The 18,775-nt window shown below is 49.4% G+C and overlaps 1 protein-coding gene across 1 annotated transcript in view; it reads right to left on the bottom strand.

The window, feature by feature from the left end:
• Positions 1 to 18,775, bottom strand: part of LOC309559897 (protein crumbs homolog 1-like) — a 176,082-nt gene that overhangs the window by 50,557 nt on the left and 106,750 nt on the right. The window contains exon 7 of the mRNA XM_082263336.1: positions 1,823 to 2,776. Coding sequence (XP_082119462.1) covers positions 1,823 to 2,776 — 954 coding nt within the window. The remainder of the gene's footprint in view (positions 1 to 1,822; positions 2,777 to 18,775) is intronic.

Genomic DNA, 18,775 nt, shown 5'->3' with positions numbered 1-18,775 from the left:
TTGGCTGGATACAGTTGAACAGAAAATAAGAAAACGACGACCAGAAACAAGGTAGATGAAAACAGTTGCAAAGAAAAGAAGAAAATGACGAAAAGAAAAAGGTACATTCCCGATTTAGCTATAAAAAATTAACTAAATGTCTTCTCTCATCTCCCAAGCAATCACACTCCTTTCTCAAATACAAACCATATCACAAACTAAAGCAGCTATTCCATTCTCCAACTGCTCCTACGCCTTTTTTAACACTATATGGCCAAACGGTGGTGGACCCCTGAACATCACACTTATACTTTGTCGGACATCCTATTCTAGAACTATGGGCATTAATATGGAGTTGCCCCCCCCCCATACACACACACACACACACCTCTGCCTTTGCAGCTTTAACAAACAGCCTTCACCCTTCCGGAAAAAGGCGTCTACAAGACTTTAGGGTGTATCTGTGGGAATTTTTATGTCCAGGTACTGAGGTTGTATGAGAAGACCTGGCTCACAGTCAATGCTCCAATTCATCCCAAAGGTGTTCAGTAGAGTTGCGGTCAGGGCTCAGAGTTTGATGGATAGTCTACCTTGAACCCATGGTTCTGCTTACTCTTACCCTTCTGGTAAGGCTTTCCACAAGATTATAGGGTGTATCTGTGGGAATTGTCCAATTCTTTCCAAAAATTGTTCAGTAGAGTTGAGTTCAGGGCTCTGTGCAGGACACTTAAGTTCCTCCACACCAAACCCAATTGGATTTATGCACCTAAACTCCAAAATTTGGAGGGGTGTCCCCAAATATTTGATTATGTAGCACAAGTATGTTTATGAAAGACAAAAAATTGATATAGATACATTATATATTGCATTATTGTTTGTATCCTGCAATTTGCAAAACATAGTCCACATAAACACTTAGACCAGTGGTCCTCAACCCTGGTCCTCGGGGCCCACTAACAGGCCAGATTTTAAGTATTACCTTGGGGAGATGCAGACTAGAATACTGCAATCACTGAGCAGCAAATGAGATCACCTGTGATGTAATTTAGTTATCTTGCAAACCAGGCCTGTTAGTGGGCCCCGAGGACCGGAGTTGAGGACCACTGACTTAGACGGCTATAATATTTAAATGTAGGGCATAGCATACTGTCAGGGACACAGCCGTACTGGCATTTCTGCCAGTACTAGTCATGGACGCTCCTGTCTCAATCGACACAGCCCTCTGCTGGCCCTTCAGGGAAATGGCCGTAGGAGAACTGGCAACATTGCCAGTAATAGCAATGGTCGTTCCTGCCTCAATTGACACTGTCCTCTGCTGGCCTATAAAAGGTGGCCATAGGAGCAGACTCATTGCTGGATTATCTCTCAGCTTCCTGTGCTTCCTGTTTGGACTTCCTATTGTGACCCGGCTTGTTTCTGAACCATCTGATCTCCTCCTGGTGTTTGACCCTCGGCTTGCCTCTCGGACTTTGCTCTTGCTACTACCTGCCTGTTTTCCCAGTGTATGACCCCGGCTTGCCTAAGGACTCTGTTTCTGCCTGCTCACCTGTGTATGACCCTGGCACGTCCCTGTTCTGCTACTTACCTTGCTCTTGGACTGATCACCGGTGTTTGACCCTTGGCCTGGCTTTTACTACTCCTCTAGTTGCCTGCCTTACCCAGAGTTCCTGAAATCATCTGGTGCTCACCACAGGCGACCTGTGCTACTTGGGATGCTTCACCTCCTGTACCACTTCCAGGGGTGACTCGCACTGAGCTGCAAGGGAAGCCCTCTCTGCACTTCGGCCTCCATCCAGATTGTGACACATACATTATTGGACATGAAGACAAATCATTTACTTACCTTGCAAGCAGGTTGAACCCGTGTATGGTCTGACGCAGTCACATTTATATCTGGTCCACAGGTCGATGCATGGCGACTCGTGATGACACGGGTTGGGATCACACCAATCTGTTTTATTACATCCGAGCTCCATATCAAAAGAGCTTCCTTGTCTTATATTCTGAGGCAGCAAGGTCTTCAAGTCAATTGTGAGATCTTGCATACAACCAGTAAAGTTTTTTCTGCTCAGTGTGTTGTTCAGCAGAGAGCCATGAGTAAGTCCACCAATGTACACCGTAGCAAATGATCCTGGGAGTCGAAAATCATGGCCATCGCCAAAAACGTGATTTACGGAACAATAACCATGAGTACAATCATCATGATAAAAGATCAGCTCCAGAGTAGAATTCAAACTAACCAATGCTTCGTGCCAATTACCATCATCAACTCGATGCTCGTCAATGACCAGGCGAGAGGAAGAATTCTGGTTTTGAAATAAAACTTGAAGAAATCCGTAATAAAGCTCAAGAATTAAGTAGCTGTCTTCATCCCCCCGATAAAGGAGGATCATGTTCGGTAAAGTTGTCCTAAACCTCACAGTCATATAAGCACCGTCTTCTTGAATACTCCTCTTGCTTCTGTTTGAGGCATTTAGATCATAAATAATATACCCGCTGGAGGCGAAAGAAAAGGTGGTGGGAACAGAGCAGTGCTCTCCATAAAACCCTGGCTGACATTCGCAGGTATAACTATGGACCTCCAGCTCGTATGTTGGGATGCACATGGCATCATTTTGGCAACTGTGATTCAAACACCCCAGCAGCACCACGGAGCAGTTTTTACCACCCCATGTAATACCATCAAGCCCTGGACGTGGGCAACTACAGATATAGTCAGCAACTTCATCCAGACAAGTGGCTCCGTTCTGGCATGGGTTATTTTCACATTCATCGACATTTACAGCACATAAGACACCTAAATAAAGAAAAAAAACATAAAATAATTCACAATTTTAAATGTATGGGAAGAAATGAAAGCACAAATGTCAAAAACTGTACCTAAAATAGTAAAGAGTCATATGAAATATTTCCCTTAGCAAACTCAAAGATCTCTCCCTTATTAAATGGTTTGTATAGACATAAGTCTTATTTACCCTCAAACCTCCCATTCCTTCGACGTCAGGAGTCTCCAGACTTTTCAGTACGAAGGCCATATTGTATGCTTTACAAATATTCCTTGGCCAAAAAAAAAAATTGATTTATAAATCAATTAATAACATTTATATAAATGAATAAACAACACACCCTAATAAATAACGTCATATCCACCCCCCCCCCCCATTACACGTCAGAAGTTCCTCATGACAGCACAAGTCTCCCCTTCACATCAAAAGCCCCCCCAGCACTTCAGAAGTCCCTCATCACACCAGAAGTCCCCCCTTCATCAGAAGTCCTTCATTACACCAGAAGTCCCCCTTCAGATCAGAAGTCACTCATAACACCAGAAGTCCTCCCTTCATCAGAAGTCCCTCATCACAATAGAAGTCCATCAGAACACCAGAAGTCCCCCCCCCCCCTTCATCAGAAGTCCCTCATCACAACAGAGGTCCCTTAGAACACCAGAAGTCCCCCCTTCATCAGAAGTCCTTCATTAAACCAGAAGTCCCCCTTCAGATCAGAAGTCACTCAGATCAGAAGTCACTCATAACACCAGAAGTCCTTGCTTCATAAGAAGTCCCTCATCACAACAGAAGTCCCTTATAACACCAGACGTCCCCCCATTCATATCATAAGTCCTCCCTTCAGATCAGAAGTCACTCATAACACCAGAAGTCCTCGCTTCATAAAAAGTCCCTCATCACAACAGAAGTCCCTCATAACACCAGACGCCCCCCCATTCATATCATAAGTTCCCCCTGTAGATCAGAAGTCACTCATAACACCAGAAGTCCTCCCTTCATAAAAAGTCCCTCATCACAACAGAAGTCCCCCCTTCATCAGAAGTCCTTCATTACACCAGAAGTCCCCCCTTCAGATCAGAAGTCACTCATAACACCAGAAGTCCTCCCTTCATAAGAAGTCCCTCATCACAATAGAAGTCCCTCATAACACCAGACGCCCCCCCATTCATATCATAAGTTCCCCCTGCAGATCAGAAGTCACTCATAACACCAGAAGTCCTCCCTTCATAAGAAGTCCCTCATCACAACAGAAGTCCCTTAGAACACCAGACGTCCCCCCATTCATATCATAAGTTCCCCCTGCAGATCAGAAGTCACTCAAAACACCAGAAGTCCTCCCTTCATAAGAAGTCCCTCATCACAACAGAAGTCCCTCATAACACCAGAAATCCCCCCTTCATCAGAAGTCCTTCATTAAACCAAAAGTCCCCTCTTCAGATCAGAAGTCATTCAGATCAGAATTCACTCATAACCCCAGAAGTCCTCCCTTCATAAGAAGTCCCTCATCACATCAGAAGTCCCACATAACACCAGACGTCCCCCCTTCTTAAGAAGTCACCACAAGTTCCTCCTTATCTTCAGAAGTCCCTCATAACACCAGAACGTCCCCCCCTCACATTAAAAGTCCCCACTTCACATCAGAAAGCCCTCATAACATCCAAGGCCCCCCTTCACATCAGAAGTCCCCCCTTCACATCAGATGTCCCTTAGAACAGTGTTCCCCAACCCCCCCGGGCCACGGACCGGTACCGGTCCGTGGATGAAACGGTACTGGGCCGCAAGAGGAACTTTACATTATTTTACTGTGGCGGCCGGGGAGCAGAGCACTGCGCCCCGAGCCCGCCCATTGAGTGACAATAGTGAATGAAAATTCGTTATTGTTGTCACACGGATCCTCCTTCTGGCCAATCAGGGAGCGGGTCCTCCCGCTTCCTGATTGGCCGAAAGGCAAACCCCATGCCACCGGCCGAGGAGGTGGTGGGAGGACTCGAGGAGACCCGGGGACTGCAGAGAAGCTGCCGTGAGGTAAGTGCACGTATCTCGTGGGGGGAACGCTGGCATCTCTGCATTTATTGGGGGCAATGCTGTGGCACTCTGCATTTATTGGGGGCATTGCTGTGGCACTCTGCATTTATTGGGGGCAATGCTGTGGCACTCTGCATTTATTGGGGGCAATGCTGTGGCACTCTGCATTTATTGGGGGCAATGCTGTGGCACTCTGCATTTATTGGGGGCAATGCTGTGACATTCTGCATTTATTGGGGGCAATGCTGTGGCACTCTGCATTTATTGGGAGCAATGCTGTGGCACTCTGCATTTATTGGGGGCATTGCTGTGGCACTCTGCATTTATTGGGGGCATTGTTGTGACACTGCATTTATTGGGGGCATTGCTGTGGCACTCTGCATTTATTGGGGGCAATGCTGTGGCACTCTGCATTTATTGGGGTCAATGCTGTGGCACTCTGCATTTATTGGGGGCATTGCTGTGACACTCTGCATTTATTGGGGGCATTGCTGTGACACTCTGCATTTATTGGGGGCAATGCTGTGACACTCTGCATTTATTGGGGGCAATGCTGTGGCACTCTGCATTTATTGGGGGCAATGCTGTGACACTCTGCATTTATTGGGAGCAATGCTGTGGCACTCTGCATTTATTGGGGGCAATGCTGTGACACTCTGCATTTATTGGGAGCAATGCTGTGGCACTCTGCATTTATTGGGGGCAATGCTGTGGCACTCTGCATTTATTGGGGGCAATGCTGTGACACTCTGCATTTATTGGGAGCAATGCTTTGACACTCTGCATTTATTGGGGGCAATGCTGTGACACTGCATTTATTGGGGGCAATGCTGTGACACTCTGCATTTATTGGGAGCAATGCTGTGGCACTCTGCATTTATTGGGGGCAATGCTGTGACACTCTGCATTTATTGGGAGCAATGCTGTGGCACTCTGCATTTATTGGGAGCAATGCTGTGGCACTCTGCATTTATTGGGGGCATTGCTGTGGCACTCTGCATTTATTGGGGGCAATGCTGTGGCACTCTGCATTGATTGGGGGCATGCTGTGGAACTGTGCATTGATTGGGGGCACGCTGTGGCACTGTGCATTGACGTCTCCCCCCCCCCCCCCCTCAGCAGGCCACAGAAAAATTATCAAACGTTGACGGGTCCGCGGCAATAAAAAGGTTGGGGAGCACTGCCTTAGAACACTAGAAGATTTTCATTACACCAGAAGTCCTTCACAACACCAGAGGTCCCTCTGTCACATCAGAGCCCCCCCCCCCCCTTTACCAAGCAAAGGCTAGGCTCATCCAGACAAACATGTAAACAGTGGCGCAAGCAGGAGTGCGTTTGAATAAATGCAAGGTCTGTTTTACAGTCCTTAGAGCAACAGGCTCTATTCAGAAGTTGGGAGGTGCAAAGTCAAAATCGGCTCATCCAGCACTGCAGGGTGCAGGTCCCCGTGTAGTAGTCCAGGCTGCATAGCCTACTGTAAGCAACCCCCTGGTATCCAATCTGTAACTATAATCTGATGACCTCTAGGGGCTCGTAAAACATAATTTATGGAAGATATAGGGTTACTGATGTTTGGCGCATGCAATTTCAAGCCTTGACGTGTTGGGTGTCCATTTACTTGGCGCAAGCTTATCTTTTATATTTTGCCAAAAAAATGGGTAATATATTGAGCTGGTCTCTGCCCCAATACTTGTGTTTCATAATCCGCTGCACCAATATCGTGTGACCTAAAAAATTGGAACTACCGCCATTTTATTTCCCAGGGTGTCTGCCTACAGAAATCAAAGAACGTTTGGAGGTTTTAAATAAATTTTAGGCCTAAAATGATTTTTTTTATAAGCGTGTGTAAAAAGCAAAAAAGTGGCTCTGGTAGTGAAAGGGTTAAAGTCTCTGATAGTCTTTTGTCCTATGCTGAACGTGGCCCTTTGAGCTGCCAGAGAACACAGTTGAGGGCCCCTATACCTCATTAGTTGACAACCACTAATGTAACCCAATAGACATGCAATAGACCCTCTTCTACATCATGGATGGGACTTCTACATCATGGATGGGTCTTCTACATCGTGGATGGGTCTTCTACATCGTGGATGGGTCTTCTACATCGTGGATGGGTCTTCTACATCGTGGATGGGTCTTCTACATCGTGGATGGGTCTTCTACATCGTGGATGGCACTTCTACATCGTGGATGGCACTTCTACATCGTGGATGGCACTTCTACATCGTGGATGGCACTTCTACATCGTGGTTGGGTCTTCTACATCGTGGATGGGACTTCTACATCGTGGATGGGTCTTCTACATCGTGGATGGGACTTCTACATCGTGGATGGGACTTCTACATCGTGGATGGGACTTCTACATCGTGGATGGGACTTCTACATCGTGGATGGGACTTCTACATCGTGGATGGGAATTCTACATCGTGGATGGGAATTCTACATTGTGGATGGGACTTCTACATCATTTATGGGTCTTCTACATCATGGATGGGTCTTCTACATCATGGATGGGTCTTGTACATCATAGGTGGGTCTTCTACATCATAGGTGGGTCTTCTACATTATGGATGGGTCTTCTACATCACTTATGGGTCTTCTACATCATTTATGGGTCTTCTACATCATGGATGGGTCTTCTACATCATGGATGGGACTTCTACATCATGGATGGGTCTTCTATATCATGGATGGGACTTCTACATCATTTCTGGGTCTTCTACATCAGTGTTTTTCAACTCCGGTCCTCAGGGCACACTAACAGGCCAGGTTTGCAAGAAAACTGAAATACATCACAGGTGATATCATTTGCTGCTCAGTGATTGCAGTATTCTAGTCTGCATCTCCCCAAGGTAATACTTAAAATCTGGCCTGTTAGTGTGCCCTGAGGATCGGAGTTGGGAAACACTGTTCTACATCATGGATGGGACTTCTACATCATGGATGGGTCTTCTGCATCATCGATGGGTCTTCTACATCATCGATGGGTCTTCTACATCATGGATACTGGAAATAGACATTTCTCCGGGGCGGTGAAGGATATTAAGCGATGATACATTCTTCTATCGTCGTTTTCCATTCTGACAGCCTATCTGTCCCTCAGCAAAGGGCTTTACACTCCCGTCTTGTACAGATTACCCTAATAATCCGCTAATCATGACATGTGGCAGATGAATCGGGGTTTAAACTGATCTGTGAGCCAGAACAAACAATGGAAGTGAAGCATGCCAGGCAGAAAACACGCGGTCTGCGTTCACTATATCAATCTTATTACGACATGTACATGGCGGGGGAGGGTGACGAGAGTTCGCTGACACCGGCGTTTGGTACATTTCCTTCAGATCCAGGCCGGCAATACAGAAACTCTACACAAACAAAGAATTAATCCAACTTTAATGAAATTCTGTGTTATCCGGCGTAGAGTAATAACCGGGGTTCTAGAGATAATCAGTAACTGGTCTTGTACCTGGAGGGAACAAGAACTCTGAGACACTCATACAGAACTCTTATATCTGATATATGGTGACAATGCGAGGCCCTGCCACTGTGAAAATGGTTCTAGAAAGTACACAGGGTTTTCCAGACACAGGACCAGTGCTGTATTTTGGCCTAGGCCAACAAGGCCCAGGGCTAGGGTGGCACTTTGCAGGGGGGCAGCAAAATAGCTGCCCCCACCTCCACCTGAGAGTCTATTGGCCACTGTTTGCTAGAGCCGGCTGGCATCTAGCAACCAGTGACGTCACGGCCGTGACTCCCTAGGCCTGGTCATGATTCAAAATGGAGGAGGATTAAACTTCCTCCTCCTCCGCACCTAGAGCTCGTGGGGCCCAAAGAGCCCTGCCAGTCCGGTGACAGTGGGGTGCAGGGCAACAAAAAAAAATCCACCAATCCAACGCCTACAGCAGCTGCTGCTGCTGCTGCTGAGCTGCAACGTCTTTACACAGCGAGCGGGCAGCCGGCTGGCCCTGGAACCTGGCTAGAACTGAGAGCCTGCGAGGGAAAAGACCTCCACTGCCACGGCACCACCCTGTCCTAAGCAGCAGCAGGTCCCTGGCACCTCCCAGAGCCTGCACTCCTTCTCAAACCTCCTCTCCGCTCCCAGCTGGGACAGCAACAGGCTGACCAAGGGACCAAAAGACGAGGACAGGTGGGAGGTAGGTGCATCACACACACCTACCCACAGACAGGGGGGAACAGGAGGGACTGCAGGCAGGGCTAGGGGGTCTCCCACTCCTATCTCTCTCTCCCCCCTCTCTCTCTCACCCCCCCTCTCACACCCTCCCTCTCTTACACCCTCCCTCACCCATCCCACCCCCTCTCACCCACCCCCCTTTCTCTCTCACCCCCCCCCCCTCATGAGATCTCAGTGGTTCTTGCTGGGACTTGTAGTCATTCAATTTTGGAGGGCGTCACATCCATTAAACAGGAAGGGGTGGGCAAATTTAAATAGGAGGGGGCGCCCAATTTTAGTCTTGCCTAGGGCAGCACAAAACCAAAATACACCACTGCACAGGACAACAGTTTTTACTGCTTTCCCTGGAATTTAGTATTCCCCGACTGGGCTCCGGAGTTTGGAGATTTCAAAGAGCTTTGGCTGGGAAGAAATCTCCAAACCAGTGTCCAGGTCTTGCTGAAGAGCAGCAGATTGTGAGTCCAGGTGCACACAGTTCTTACAGATACAAACTAAACTTACTGTACCTCTTCTCGCCAGCATCACCTCCCTAGTTTGCCAAAGGGGAGAAGATACTGGCGGGCCTATTATTATAAGGGCTGTGGGCACCTGGACCCACGCCCTGATGGTCTTCAGGGAGACCTGGGCACTAGGTTGGAAATTATGAGGTGCTTTGGCAAGGAAGAAATCTCCAACCCAGTGTCTGAGTTTACCTGAAGACCGTCAGGGTCTGGGTTCAGGTTCACAGTCTTCAGGTTTTGCCTTTTCTAGATTTTGGTCTTCCCGGATTGGGCTTCGGAGTTTGGAGATTTCAAAGTGCTTTGGCAAGGAAGAAATCTCCAACCCAGTGTCCAGGTCTCATTGAAACCCATCAGGGTCTGGGTCCAGGTGCACAATGTGCAGGTCTTGCCTTTTCTAGATTTTGGTCTTCCTGGATTGGGCTTCGGAGTTTGGAGATTTCAAAGTGCTTTAGCAGGAAAGAAATCTCCAACCCAGTGTCCAGGTCTCATTGTAGACCAGCAGATTGTGGGTCCAGGAGCAAATAACCCTTACAGATATTGACTAAACTTACCTCTTCTTACGAACATCTTCTCGATTGTTGGCAACTGGGGAGAAGATGCTGGTGAGTCCAATAAAATCAAGGAGACCTGGACACTTAGTTGCAGATTTCAATCCTGCCAAAGCATTTTGAAATCTTCAAATTCTGAAGTCCAATCTGGGAATACCAAAATCTAGAGATGGCAAGGCCTAAATATGAACACTGTGGACCTGGACCCACACCATGATGGTCTTCAGGGAGATCTGGACACTGTGTTAGGAATTATGAGGTGCTTTGGCAAGGAAGAAATCTCCAACCCAGTGTCCGGGTTTACCTGAAGACCGTCAGGGTCTGGGTCCAGGCAGTGCTGTATTTTGGCCTAGGCCAACAAGGCCCAGGCCTAGGGCGGCATTTTGCAGGGGGGCAGCAAAAAAGCCACCCCCCTCCACCGGAGACTCTTTTGGCCACTGGTTGCTAGAGTCGCCTCTCTCACCTCTCTCTCTCCCCCCTCTCTCTCTTACCCCTCCTTTCTCTATCACCTCTCTCTCACTCACACCCCCTCCTCTCTCTCTCCCCTCTCTCTCTCTTACCCCTCCTTTCTCTCTCACCTCTCTCTCTTACACACCCCCCTCTCTCTTTCTCTCTCACCCCGTCTCTCTCAACCCCTCCTCTCTCACCCCCCCCCCCACTCTCACCCCCCCTCTCTCTCCCCCCTCACCCACCCCCTCTCTCTCATCCCCTCTCTCTCTCCCTGCCTCCTCACCCACCCGCTCTCTCTCTTCCTCCCTCACCCACCCCCCTCTCTCTCATCCCCCCTCTCTCTCATCCCCCCCTCTCTCTATCTCCCTCCCTCCCTTACCCCCCTCTCTCTCTCTCCCTCCCTCACCCACCCCCCTCTCAGGGATTCATGCTGGGACTTGAAGTCCTTCAATTTTGGAGGGAGTCACATCCGTTAAAAAGGAAGGAGTGGGGCAAATTTACATAGGAGTCAAAAGGGGGGCGCCCAATATTAGTCTTGCCTAGGGCAGCACAAAACCAAAATACACCACTGGGTCCAGGTGCATAGTCTTCAGGTTTTGCCTTCTCTAGATTTTGGTCTTCCCGGATTGGGCTTCGGAGTTTGGAGATTTCAAAATGCTTTAGCAGGTGGAGCTGAGGACAGTAATGGGGTGCTGGGGGGAGCTGAGGACAGTAATGGGGAGCTAGGGGGGAGGGGAGCTTGGGGATTGGAGCTAAGAACAGTAATGGGGTGCTGGGGGGAACTGAGGACAGTAATGGGGAGCTAGGGGGGTGGGAGCTGAGGACAGTAATGAGGAGCTAGGCAGGAGCTGAGGACAGTAATGGGGTGCTGGGGGGGAGCTGAGGACAGTAATGGGGAGGGGAGCTTGGGGATTGGAGCTGAGAACAGTAATGGGGTGCTGGGGGGAACTGAGGACAGTAATGGGGAGCTAGGGGGGAGCTGAGGACAGTAATGAGGAGCTAGGCGGGAGCGGAGGACAGTAATGGGGAGTTAGGGGGGAGGGGAGCTTGGGGATTGGAGCTGAGGACAGTAATGGGGTGCTGGGGGGAGCTGAGGACAGTAATGGGGTGCTGGGGGGAGCTGAGGACAGTAATGGGGTGCTGGGGGGAGCTGAGGACAGTAATGGGGAGCTAGGGGGGTGGGAGCTGAGGACAGTAATGAGGAGCTAGGCGGGAGCGGAGGACAGTAATGGGCCCTAGGGGGGAGCTGAGAACAGTAACGGGGTGCTGTGAGGGGGAAAGCTGAGGACAGTAATGGGGTCACTGAGGACATTAATGGGAGGGACTAAAGTAATTAATGGGGTCACTGAGGACATTATTGGGGGGGGGACTAAGGATATTAATGGGGTTGCTAAGGACATTATTGAGGGGGACGGAGGACATTTTTGGGGGGACTAAGGAGAGTAATAGGGGACTATAATAGTTCTGCTCCATAAATGACGCACAGGTGTGAGAGCTGGATAACTCAGAATAGGTATTTCCGGAAATTACAATATATCTTCTCATTCTCCCAACGCTGGGTGTTGTAAAATAAATGAATTTGTTGCTGAGGAGGCCGGATAGGATATGAGATCAGCAATCCCTATCAGTGCCAGACTAGTTTATACTTTATAAAATGGACAGGGCAGGTATAAAGAATGTTCCCCTCCAAGCTCCTCATATATTATTATTTGCCTCCCCCAACTTTTCCTTTTCATGTTGGTTTAGGAGTAAAAACACTCAGGAATGCAGAAAATTCTTCCTCGCTCCGCAGAGCCTGAGCTGAATATTTCTTCAGCTAAACACAATGCAATGAGCTGTACCAGGCTGCACCAGCCGCAGACCCCCCCCCCCATATACAGACCCAGACCCCCCCCCCCATACAGCCCACCATGTAGATGACAGCTGGGATCTCTGTACCTTCTGTTCAGCCTTTTCACTAAATATATTGCATTTTTTTATACTATGCAATAAAACTTTATAGTAACTGTGGCTAAAATATTGTATCTATAAAATATATTAATATATATATATATATATATATATAGTATTTTAATATACATAATATAGTAACTATAGTACATATAATTATAGTCATATACAGTGCCTTGCAAAAGTATTCGGCCCCCTTGAACTTTGCGACCTTTTGCCACATTTCAGGCTTCAAACATAAAGATATAAAACTGTAATTTTTTTGTGAAGAATCAACAACAAGTGGGACACAATCATGAAGTGGAACGAAATTTATTGGATATTTCAAACTTTTTTAACAAATAAAAAACTGAAAAATTGGGCGTGCAAAATTATTCAGCCCCCTTAAGTTAATACTTTGTAGCGCCACCTTTTGCTGCGATTACAGCTGTAAGTCGCTTGGGGTATGTCTCTATCAGTTTTGCACATCGAGAGACTGAAATTTTTGCCCATTCCTCCTTGCAAAACAGCTCGAGCTCAGTGAGGTTGGATGGAGAGCGTTTGTGAACAGCAGTTTTCAGTTCTTTCCACAGATTCTCGATTGGATTCAGGTCTGGACTTTGACTTGGCCATTCTAACACCTGGATATGTTTATTTGTGAACCATTCCATTGTAGATTTTGCTTTATGTTTTGGATCATTGTCTTGTTGGAAGACAAATCTCTGTCCCAGTCTCAGGTCTTTTGCAGACTCCATCAGGTTTTCTTCCAGAATCGTCCTGTATTTGGCTCCATCCATCTTCCCATCAATTTTAACCATCTTCCCTGTCCCTGCTGAAGAAAAGCAGGCCCAAACCATGATGCTGCCACCACCATGTTTGACAGTGGGGATGGTGTGTTCAGGGTGATGAGCTGTGTTGCTTTTACACCAAACATAACGTTTTACATTGTTGCCAAAAAGTTTGATTTTGGTTTCATCTGACCAGAGCTCCTTCTTCCACATGTTTGGTGTCTCCCGGGTGGCTTGTGGCAAACTTGAAACAACACTTTTTATGGATATCTTTAATAAATGGCTTTCTTCTTGCCACTCTTCCATAAAGGCCAGATTTGTGCAGTATACGACTGATTGTTGTCCTATGGACAGAGTCTCCCACCTCAGCTGTAGATCTCTGCAGTTCATCCAGAGTGATCATGGGCCTCTTGGCTGCATCTCTGATCAGTCTTCTCCTTGTATGAGCTGAAAGTTTAGAGGGACGGCCAGGTCTTCGTAGATTTGCAGTGGTCTGATACTCCTTCCATTTTAATATTATCGCTTGCACAGTGCTCCTTGGGATGTTTAAAGCTTGGGAAATCTTTTTGTAGCCAAATCCGGCTTTAAACTTCTCCACAACAGTATCTCGGACCTGCCTGGTGTGTTCCTTGTTCTTCATGATGCTCTCTGCACTTTAAACGGACCTCTGAGACTATCACAGTGCAGGTGCATTAATACGGAGACTTGATTACACACAGGTGGATTCTATTTATCATTATTAGTCATTTAGGTCAACATTGGATCATTCAGAGATCCTCACTGAACTTCTGGAGAGAGTTTGCTGCACTGAAAGTAAAGGGGCTGAATAATTTTGCACGCCCAATTTTTCTGTTTTTTATTTGTTAACAAAGTTTGAAATATCCAATAAATTTCGTTCCACTTCATGATTGTGTCCCACTTGTTGTTGATTCTTCACAAAAAATTACAGTTTTATATCTTTATGTTTGAAGCCTGAAATTTGGCAAAAGGTCGCAAAGTTCAAGGGGGCCGAATACTTTCGCAATGCACTGTATATTAGTATATTGGTGTTTATTGCGGTGTTTAGTAGTATTAGTGCGGTATTTATGGGCTTTGGATATACTACAACTATTACAACCACTTGTATTGCACAAGGAATGGACAGATATAGGAAATTTGGGTATAAAAACTGCTGATTACTTTTTTTTTTGGTCGGTGATCTATTATACTAAAGCGTTATATCACATGTCCCATCACCCTCCAATCCCCATCCCTCCTCTTCTGTCCCATCACCCTCCAATCCCCATCCCTCCTCTTCTGTCCCATCACCCCCCCAATCCCCATCCCTCCTCGTCTGTCCCATCACCCCCCCAATCCCCATCCCTCCTCTTCTGTCCCATCACCCCCCCCAATCCCCATCCCTCCTCTTCTGTCCCATCACCCCCCCCAATCCCCATCCCTCCTCTTCTGTCCCATCACCCCTTCAATCCCCATCCCTCCTCTTCTGTCCCATCACCCCTTCAATCCCCATCCCTCCTCGTCTGTCCCATCACCCCTTCAATCCCCATCCCTCCTCTTCTGTCCCATCACCCCCCCAATCCCCATCCCTCCTCTTCTGTCCCATCACCCCCCCAATCCCCATCCCTCCTCGTCTGTCCCATCACCCCCTCAATCCCCATTCCTCCTCTTCTGTCCCATCACCCCTTCAATCCCCATCCCTCCTCTTCTGTCCCATCACCCCCCCAATCCCCATCCCTCCTCGTCTGTCCCATCACCCCCCCAATCCCCATCCCTCCTCTTCTGTCCCATCACCCCCCCCCCCCCAATCCCCATCCCTCCTCTTCTGTCCCATCACCCCTTCAATCCCCATCCCTCCTCTTCTGTCCCATCACCCCCCCAATCCCCATCCCTCCTCTTCTGTCCCATCACCCCCCCAATCCCCATCCCTCCTCTTCTGTCCCATCACCCCCCCAATCCCCATCCCTCCTCTTCTGTCCCATCACCCCTTCAATCCCCATCCCTCCTCTTCTGTCCCATCACCCCCCCAATCCCCATCCCTCCTCGTCTGTCCCATCACCCCCTCAATCCCCATCCCTCCTCTTCTGTCCCATCACCCCCCCAATCCCCATCCCTCCTCTTCTGTCCCATCACCCCTTCAATCCCCATCCCTCCTCTTCTGTCCCATCACCCCCCCAATCCCCATCCCTCCTCTTCTGTCCCATCACCCCCCCCAATCCCCATCCCTCCTCTTCTGTCCCATCACCCCCCCCAATCCCCATCCCTCCTCTTCTGTCCCATCACCCCCCCAATCCCCATCCCTCCTCTTCTGTCCCATCACCCCCCCAATCCCCATCCCTCCTCGTCTGTCCCATCACCCCTTCAATCCCCATCCCTCCTCTTCTGCCCCATCACCCCCCCCAATCCCCATCCCTCCTCTTCTGTCCCATCACCCCCCCCAATCCCCATCCCTCCTCTTCTGTCCCATCACCCCTTCAATCCCCATCCCTCCTCTTCTGTCCCATCACCCCCCCAATCCCCATCCCTCCTCGTCTGTCCCATCACCCCTTCAATCCCCATCCCTCCTCTTCTGTCCCATCACCCCCCCAATCCCCATCCCTCCTCTTCTGTCCCATCACCCCCCCCCAATCCCCATCCCTCCTCTTCTGTCCCATCACCCCCCCAATCCCCATCCCTCCTCGTCTGTCCCATCACCCCTTCAATCCCCATCCCTCCTCTTCTGTCCCATCACCCCCCCCAATCCCCATCCCTCCTCTTCTGTCCCATCACCCCTTCAATCCCCATCCCTCCTCTTCTGTCCCATCACCCCTTCAATCCCCATCCCTCCTCTTCTGTCCCATCACCCCCCCAATCCCCATCCCTCCTCGTCTGTCCCATCACCCCCTCAATCCCCATCCCTCCTCTTCTGTCCCATCACCCCCCCAATCCCCATCCCTCCTCTTCTGTCCCATCACCCCCCCAATCCCCATCCCTCCTCGTCTGTCCCATCACCCCCTCAATCCCCATCCCTCCTCTTCTGTCCCATCACCCCCCCAATCCCCATCCCTCCTCTTCTGTCCCATCACCCCTTCAATCCCCATCCCTCCTCTTCTGTCCCATCACCCCCCCAATCCCCATCCCTCCTCTTCTGTCCCATCACCCCCCCCAATCCCCATCCCTCCTCTTCTGTCCCATCACCCCCCCCAATCCCCATCCCTCCTCTTCTGTCCCATCACCCCCCCAATCCCCATCCCTCCTCTTCTGTCCCATCACCCCCCCAATCCCCATCCCTCCTCGTCTGTCCCATCACCCCTTCAATCCCCATCCCTCCTCTTCTGTCCCATCACCCCCCCAATCCCCATCCCTCCTCGTCTGTCCCATCACCCCCCCAATCCCCATCCCTCCTCGTCTGTCCCATCACCCCCCCAATCCCCATCCCTCCTCTTCTGTCCCATCACCCCCCCAATCCCCATCCCTCCTCTTCTGTCCCATCACCCCCCCCAATCCCCATCCCTCCTCTTCTGTCCCATCACCCCCCCAATCCCCATCCCTCCTCGTCTGTCAATGAGCGTTCTGTAACTGGTGCAGCAGCAGCTGAAATGACCTCATCCTGGTAACCGGCACCAACTAGAACGTTTTTTGGGCTGACGCGTTCTATCACTGCCCCCTCTGTGTTTCGCCCTCTTTTTGTTATTGTGACAATAAAATGATGTCTCCTGACTTGCACAGATTATACGGACATGGGGGAGTTTATTCTCGGAGGGGGTGCCAAGAGCATAGAGGGCGTGTGAGGTGCAATAACCTGCAGCAGTCGGTTCTCCATCTTCCAAAGCCCGACTCAACTTTGCTGAAATCAGCGAAATGCGTACAGGCGCATCAAAACAGAATGAGCGCAAAGTCTTACTTTAGAAAAAAGCCACAACTCGAGTAGAAAAGTTTGTCCCCTGCCAGCATGCTTTAGAGAAAGAATCCTTTGTGTGGAAGCAGTGGTCTCTATGCAGAGGTCTGACAGAGCTCTGAGGTTTGGCATGAAACCATGCAGCTCCCTAAGTAGAAAAGCCTATGCTCTGCCAGCATACCTTAAAGAAGGACCCTTGCTCTCTGTGTGGAAGCAGTGGTCTCTCTGCAGAGGTCTGATGCAGAGGAATGTGGCTACCTGTGTGGAAAAGCTTATCCCCTGCCAGCATGCTTTAAAGAAGGACACTGTGTGGAAGCAGTGGTCTCTCTGCAAAGGTTTGGCATAGAGTCATGCAGCTCCCGGAGTAGAAAAGCCTACCCCCTGCCAGTATGCTTTAAAGAAGGACACTTGCTCTCTGTGTGGAAGCAGTGGTCTCTCTGCAGAGGTCTGATGCAAAGGCATGTGGCTACCTGAGTGGAAAAGCTTATCCCCTGCCAGCATGCTTTAGAGAAGGACCCTTGCTCTCTGTGAGGAAAGCAGTGGTCTCTCTGCACAGGTCTGGCAGGGCTCTGAGGTCTAATATGGAGACGTGGCTCCCTGAGTAGAAAGGTCTGTGCCCTGCCAGCATGCCTTAATGAAGAGCCCCTTGTGAGGAAGCAGTGGTCCCTCTGCATAGGTCGGGCAGAGCTCTGAGGTCTGGCATTAAGACATGCAGCTCCCTAAGTAGAAAAGCCTATCCCCTGCCAGTATGCTTTAGAGAAGGACCCTTGCACTCCGTGTAGAAGCAGTGGTCCCTACACACAGGTCTGACAGAGCTCTGAGGTCTAACATGGAGATGTGTGGCTGCATGAGTAGAAAAGCCTGTCCCCAGCCAGCATGCTTTAGAGAGGGTCACTTGCTCTCTGTGTGGAAGCAGTGGTCTCTCTGCAGAGGTCTGACGCAGAGGCATGTGGCTACCTGAGTGGAAAAGCTTATCCCCTGCCAGCATGCTTTAGAGAAAGAGAATCCTTTGTGTGAAAGCAGTGGTCTCTATGCAGAGGTCTGACAGAGCTCTGAGGTCTGGCATGGAGGCATGCGGCTGCCTGAGTAGAAAGGCCTGTCCCCTGCCAGCATGCTTTAATGAAGGACCCCCTGTGTGGAAGCAGTGGTCCCTCTGCATAGGTCTGGCAGAGCTCTGAGGTCTGGCATGAAGATATGCAGCACCCTGAGTAGAAAAGCCTATCCCCTGCCAGCATGATTTAGAGAGGGTCCCTTGCTCTCTGTGTGGAAGCAGTGGTCTCTCTGCAGAGGTCTGACACAGAGGCATGTGGCTACCTGAGTGGAAAAGCTTATCCCCTGCAGCATGCTTTAGAGAGGACCCTCAGTTTGGAAGCAGTGGTCTCTCTGCGTAGGTCTGACAGACGTCTGCTATGTGGCCACCTGAGTAGAAAATCCTATCACCTGCCAGCATGCTTTAGAGAAGGACCCTTGCTCTCTGTGTGGAAAGCAAAGGTCTCTCTGCACAGGTCTGGCAGGGCTCTGAGGTCTAACATGGAGACATGCAGGCTACCTGAGTAGAAAGGCCTGTCCCCAGCCAGCATGCTTTAGAGAAGGACCCATGCTCTTTGTGTGGAAGCAGTGGTCTCTCTGCAGAGGTCTGACACAGAGGCATGTGGCTACCTGAGTGGAAAAGCTTATCCCCTGCAGCATGCTTTAGAGAGGACCCTCTCC

Source organism: Pelophylax lessonae, assembly GCF_965119305.1.
Source record: "Pelophylax lessonae genome assembly, chromosome: 7".
Classification (NCBI taxonomy): Eukaryota; Metazoa; Chordata; class Amphibia; order Anura; family Ranidae; genus Pelophylax; species Pelophylax lessonae.
The sequence above is the reverse complement of the archived record's forward strand: the minus strand, read 5'-3'. Positions and strand labels throughout refer to the sequence as shown.